A 6540-nucleotide genomic window follows, 5' to 3' on the forward strand; every position below is an offset into this window, starting at 1 on the left:
GCTTATTCTGGATTTTTCATATAAATGAAATCATACAATTTGTGGTCTTTTGTGACTGACTCTTTTCACTTTGTATAATGTTTTCATGTTCTTCCATATTGTTGCAGGTATTAATACTTCATTTATTTTTATTATTAAATAATATTTCACTGTATTTATCCATTTTATTTACCCATTTATCAGTCAATAGACATTTTGTTTTTTTCCAATATTGGCTATTATGAATAATACTGCTTGAATAATCTCATACAAACTTTTGTTTTTATTTCATTTCTCTTGGGTATATATCTAGGAATGGAGCTGCTGGATCCTATGGTAACTCTATGTATAATCTTTTATTCACTTCATTTTTGAAAGATATTTTAAAAAATCATTTATAGATACCTTTTCAGGCTCTGTGGAGATAATAATATTAATTTTTCACTTTTCATCCATTAACACATTACTTTGTATGGAGTTATAGTAATAGATTTTCAAATATTAAACCATTTAGTTTCCAAATATTAAGTCATTTTTAAAGTGACTTAGTCTACTCGATCATGGTGTATTATTCTTTTGGTGTTCTAGTGAAACTGTCAGCTAAAATAGTTTTTAGGATTTTTTTCGTAAGTCAGCCTGATTTGTAGGGTTGGTTCTTTTTTTTCTTTCCTTGACAGGATTTACTATCAATGTTATGCTTACTTTATAAAAAGAATTTTGAAGATTTCCTTCTATTTCTATGTTCAAGAAGAGTTAAAGATATCTGTTCTTTAAATGTTTGGTAGAATTTTCCTGCAGAACTCTGGTGCTTTTGAGGGAGGAATTCTTTGACAATTATACTCCATTGAAATCGGTCTGTTAATATTTATTTCTTTTCTGGAGTATTTTAGATAATTTGTACAAGGATAATAAACTGAGTTTTTGGACAAGCCAAGTCTAGGGCTCTGAGTGCAGTGACAGCATCAAGATTACACTATTTTTTTTGTGTCCGCCTTCTTTCATTCAGTGTAATATATTTTGACATTCATCCATGTTGTTGCATGGTGGGGATAATTTTTGAATAGTCATTTCCTTCGTTTTGTTGATTAGTGAATATACCACTGTACAAATATACCACGGTTTATTTATCCATTCACTTGTTGACGAACATCTGGATTGTTTTCTGTTTTGGGTTATTATGAACAAAAATGCAATGAATATTCTTGTACATGTATTATAGATAGATAATTTTATTTCTCGCAAATAAAAATACCTAGGAGGAGAATTGCTAGATAATAGGGTAGATGTATGGTGATACCTGCTTGTGGCTTTAATGTGCATTTTCTTGATGACAATGATGTTGGGTGGCTCTTGATATCTAACACTAAGCATCCCAGGTAAAAATGTGCTTCCTGTAGTCTTTCTCTACCCAAAGTGAAGTCCTAAGACAAAGAGCATCTGATCCTCTGGGAGCTTTTTATAAATGCAGAATCTGGCACCATTCCATCTGTACACAACCCCTAGATGATTCCTAGGCACCTTACATTTGGGAAAGCATTGATGTCGACGTTTGAGGAAGGATAGAAAATGTTATCATGACATACTCTGCCACTGACAACCTCCCCATGCACTGCAGGCTTTGGGAAGGGAGTTGAAGGGTGGGTGAGGATGGTGGTGGTGGGGTAAGGTGGGGCTGTGGACCCCTTTCCTCTCCTTGATACCAGACTTAACCTCTGGGTCCACCACTCCCTGTCCCCCCTACCCGCTCCCCCCACCATGTGCAGCGCTTACTTTGCTGCTGGAGAGGAGGGAAGGGACTCACTTACCTACTCTTCACTCTCTTAACCCACAACCACCTGCTCTCACCCGCAGCTCCTGCCCGCTCCTCCCTACACAGCCTTCCACTCCTGAGCCTCAGTTTCCTCAGTTACAGAGCAGAGATAATAATGGTCTCTATCTCGGGTTAATGTGATGCGAAGGGATCTGAGGAGTATCTGGGGCTTAGAGACAGCACAATAAAAGTCAGTGGTGGTCATGGCCATCTCCGAGCCTGTCCCCCAAGAGAAGCCCCTGCACACAGCCCTACCCCCTACCCCCACCGGGGCAGACTTGAACCTTGCAGCCTCAAGCCCTTCCTCTCCTACCTCCCTTACTTCTTCGCGCCCCCAGAGCACCGTGCATCTATAAATCTTCCCCAGCATTGTTACAGCGAGTTGTCCTCGCGTCTGACCGGTTCCCCGCCCCGGCCTGAGGGTCCCTCAAATTCAGGATCTCTGCCTCAATCGTCTTTGAATCCCCATCCTCTAGCGCAGTGCCTGGCACTTGGAGGGCGCTCCATAAATGTTTACACAACCGAATTATATGTTAAGCAAGCGTCCACCCCGCAACACGTTGCGGGGGCAGGGGGTCTGTGCGGGCAGTGGGAGCAGAAGGGAAGGCTGGTAGTGTGCCCAGGTTGGGGGGGGGCACAGGAAGGGGGCTCCTCCGGGTTCGGGTGGAAGACTGTGGGGAGGGAGTACGACGCAGGAGAGCGAAGCCTGGACTAGCAGAGGACTGGCGGTGCCAGACGCCGTGGGCTCTCTCCGCTCCTCCCCCTCCTCCTCCCGCGCCCGCTTCTCCCTCCTCCTCCTCGCGCCTCGCCTTCTCGGGCTCCGCCACTCCCGCCCCGCGCGGCCGCGGCAGGGAGGGGCCGGGAAGGAGGAGCCAGAGGCGGCGGAGGCTCTGGGCCCCCGAGCGGCTCCAGAGCTGGAGCTGAGATCCCGGCGCGCCCAGGTAGGAACCCGCGCGGGGAACGCACGGGAGACCGGGAGCCGCGGCGGGAGGGGCCACGGGAGGGGCCACGGGAGGACGCAGAGGATGGGCCGAGACCAGGCCCTCGTGCCCGCGGCAGGCTCGAGGCCCATGGAGCCCCAGCTGGGAGCAAGGCGCGCTCAGTCCCCGCCCCTCGGCCCGGGCCTTCCTCCCCGAACCCCCAGCCCGCCCAGTGCGCCCGGCTCCTTTCCCGCCGCTCTGCATCCTCTGAGACCGCCCCCTTCTGCGTTCCCCAGGTTTCCCTCGTCCTCGCTCAGTCGCGCTCCTTGTTCATCCCACAGGTTCTTTCTGAAAGCGAGCTGGAGTCTGTGCTTGGGCGCCTGGAGGGAGCAAGGGGGGAGCACAGCTAGGGAACCCGAGAGTGAGTCCGGCGTAAAGGAGGCGGTGGCTGGAGGACCGGGTACCAGTCTTATGCATCTTGGTGTCGCCGGTGCTCAGGCGCAGAGGGGCTGGTTCCTTGTTTGCGGAATGAATGAATCATTACTCTCCTTGATCCCTTCTGAAAGAGGACTTTTTGAGGTCCACGTGCTGCAGAGCATGTTGGGGGCCCTCCTGAGACAGGGTTCCCCCCTCCCGCGCTCTCGTTTCTCTACCTCCTCTGTATGCACGCTCTATTCTGAGGGGAGGCTCCCTTCGGATTGGGGCTTGGGGGTGGAGGGCAAGGAGGGAACTCGTAGGCTCAGGAGGGTACTTGTTGAAGGTGTGACAGGCAAAGGACTTGAGCGAGGCCTCTTAGAAGGTCACAGGGGAGGGGGGATGCTGTGGAGGAGAGCAGCCACTATCAGGCAAGGGGCCACTTAGCACCTCTGAGACCAGCCTGGAAAGACCACCATAGTATGGATTCCGACCGGAAAGTTACTGTATTCCTCCAAGCCTTATTTCTGTATCAGTAAAATGAGAACATTAGTATTCATTCCTCAGGGATTTGTGCAGATTAAGGAAAATGTTATATGAAATCACCCAGCACAGTGCTTGGCACATTGTGGGTACCCAGCAAATCTCAGTTTTCTTTTCTTCCTCTCTGAAAAAAAAGTGAGCAGAGAATCATTTGCTCCCATCTCCTCTGTCCCCAAATTGGTCACAGACAGACACAGTAGATGTGTAATCATTGTCTTTTGAATGGATATGCTTGATGGAGCTTCATCTCCACCCCTTTCTCCCAGCATTCTTAGGCAGAGCTGGGGATCTGACCAGCACAAACATGCCGGTGCTGTCCGAGGACTCCGGTGAGTGCCTCCCTGGGCTGGGCCTCCATGACCCTGAAGACAAGAGCCTGCCCAGCACCCCCAGGCTGGAAAGAAAGCAGGCTGCTGCCAGCCTGTATTCGCGGGAGCTGCCATGCCTCCAAGCCCTGGGAATGGGAGCCGGGGGAGAGAATGTCCACAGGGCAGGGCTGAAGTGTTGTCTGAGGGTCCACTGGAGGGTCCCACAGGGCAGGAGGCACCCATTGCATTTGCTACTCTTTGTTTTCCTTACGCTCCCCTCAGGCCTGCATGAAACCCTGGCGCTGCTGACCTCTCAGCTCAGACCCGACTCCAACCACAAGGACGAGATGGGCTTCCTGAGGGATGTTTTCAGTGAAAAAAGCCTCAGTTACTTAATGAAGGTAAAGCCGCATGTCATTTCCCCCTGGTGAGGGTTTTTAGAGGTCTTCCTAGCTATCTCCCTGCTCAAGGACGGTCTTCTCTAACCCACCATACAGGACTTTCTCTCACACTGCCCCGTGGATGACCCAGTCTGCAGGCCTACAGCCTTGGGCGGGCTGTGTGGTATCCAGGGTAAACCTGGGCAGCTGGCTTGGGAGGCCCCAGCCTAAAACTGGCTGTCTTTGCAGATTCATGAGAAGCTTCGCTATTACGAGAGGCAAAGTCCAACCCCTGTTCTGCACAGCGCTGTGGCCCTTGCTGAAGACGTAAGCCCCAGCTTTTTCCTTGTGGTGTCAGCTCTCTCCCCACCCCGTGGGGCTCCTTTGTCTCACCTCATTGCTACTGTTTAGCCAGGGGACATCGGGCCTCAGGAGCCCCAAGGTGAATGAAGAGTGTCTTCTCCCCAGTTCTCCCAACAGGCAGGGGGAACTCATGAGCCTTGGACTGTGCTGGGTGACATGGTGACATGATGACGCCCACTTACTTTGTGTTCCCGAGAAAGTCTGTTTCCCCAGCTGTGAAATGAGAGCATTTGGATCTGATCAGCAGTTCCCAAACTGTTGATGACTGGCGATATGAATAGGTCAAACCAGACCTTGCGTCTGGGTTTTGGGGAGGCCCGCTGGGAAGTCCTGGGGGCAAGGGACTCACAGTGCGTCCCGCTTACTTGCTTAGGTGTCTCGTTTTTTTAAAGAAATGCTTCCTAATTTCTTGCAGACCTGTCCTCCGTGTTGCATGGTTTGGGAAAAGCTATCCTCATTGATTATTAAGTCCAACTCCTGAATAAATTCACCTAACCCCAGAAGATGGCCTCCGAGGGATGGGAGCACCTGCGGGCCCAGATCCCACACCTTTCTCCTCTGTAGAATGTGATGAGGGGTGTGTTAGGTTGCCACGCTCCCAGGCTCAACACTATACCTCTACTACTAGCTCTGTGACCTTAAACAGGTCACTCAGTCTCTCTGAGCCCCCATTTTCGTTATAAAATAGTGCTGTGGTGAAGGCACAGATAATGGAGCCAGATGACCCCAGGTTCAAGTCCTGGCTGTGCCACTTCAGCTTTGTGACCTTGGGCAAGATATTGAATCCTTTTCATTTAATTCCCATCTGTAAAATGGCAAAATAATAGTATCCACTATATCTAGTTCATCGTGAGAGTTAAGTGAGAAGGTCCACGTAAAGCAAGTGACACCTAATAGGGCTTCATAAGTTAGTGCCCATTAGGATTACCCTGTAGAGCTGCTTAAGCTCTTCTGATCCTTGGTGTGATTTCCCTGGGAGCATCAGTCCTGGGGTGGCTGAGGGTCCAATGTACCCTTAGGTGCTGTAGTAGTTGCTGGGAGGGCCCTTGGGTCTGAGGCCGCGGGAGCAGGATTTTCCACAGTGACTCCCAGCGGGCTCAAAGCACCCATAACCCTGTCTTATTCCCCTACAGGTGATGGAGGAGCTGCAGGCCGCCTCTGTACACAGCGACGAGAGGGAGCTTCTCCAGCTACTGTCCACCCCCCACCTCAGGGTAGTCACGCTGCAGTCCCTGCTCACCCACACAGCTTGTGTCTCCTGGGATGGGGGCAGGAGGGAACGCTTGGTCATGAGACAGGAAAGGAGATTTCTGAGTGAGAGATCCTCAGTGCCAGCATCTAGGGTGGTTGTCTCTGGCATGAAATCCGAGACTCCCCAGACCTGCCCAGTCAGGGCCCCCTGACTCCTGTGAGCTCTGGGCCAGCCTTTCATTTCTCTTGTTTTCCTGAAAGGCCATGCTCATGGTACATGACACAGTTGCCCAGAAGAACTTCGACCCTGTGCTCCCCCCTCTGCCTGATAATATCGACGAGGATTTTGATGAAGAATCAGTGAAGATTGTCCGCCTGGTGAAGAACAAGGAACCCCTGGTATGTGGCACCTACATCTCCTCCCCACCCACTCCTTATTCTACCCTGAAAACTGGGAAGGGACCCTGAAGTCTTCGGCGTGAGTGATGGCAGCTTTGTCATGGCTGTCACTAGTTCCTGCAACACTTTTGCGTGCAGGGCACCCCTTTCTCTGGGTGGACGCAGGCTTTCTCAGCTATAGCCAAGCTCTTTTGGGCAGTAAATAACCTGCACAGCTGTATGGGGAAGACTTG

General features: G+C 50.6%; 1 protein-coding gene across 1 annotated transcript in view; it reads left to right on the forward strand.

Annotated features, from left to right (window-relative positions):
- The first annotated feature begins 2791 nt into the window (after positions 1–2791).
- Positions 2792–6540, forward strand: part of MPP3 (membrane palmitoylated protein 3) — a 28880-nt gene continuing 25131 nt past the window's right edge. Inside the window, exons 1-6 of the mRNA XM_023521581.1 lie at positions 2792–3169; positions 3933–3995; positions 4257–4375; positions 4604–4681; positions 5851–5931; positions 6170–6307. Of these exons, the coding sequence (XP_023377349.1) occupies positions 2815–3169; positions 3933–3995; positions 4257–4375; positions 4604–4681; positions 5851–5931; positions 6170–6307 (834 nt within the window). The 5' untranslated portion in view covers positions 2792–2814. The remainder of the gene's footprint in view (positions 3170–3932; positions 3996–4256; positions 4376–4603; positions 4682–5850; positions 5932–6169; positions 6308–6540) is intronic.

This window comes from Pteropus vampyrus, unplaced genomic scaffold (genome assembly GCF_000151845.1).
Source record: "Pteropus vampyrus isolate Shadow unplaced genomic scaffold, Pvam_2.0 Scaffold306, whole genome shotgun sequence".
Taxonomy (NCBI): domain Eukaryota; kingdom Metazoa; phylum Chordata; class Mammalia; order Chiroptera; family Pteropodidae; genus Pteropus; species Pteropus vampyrus.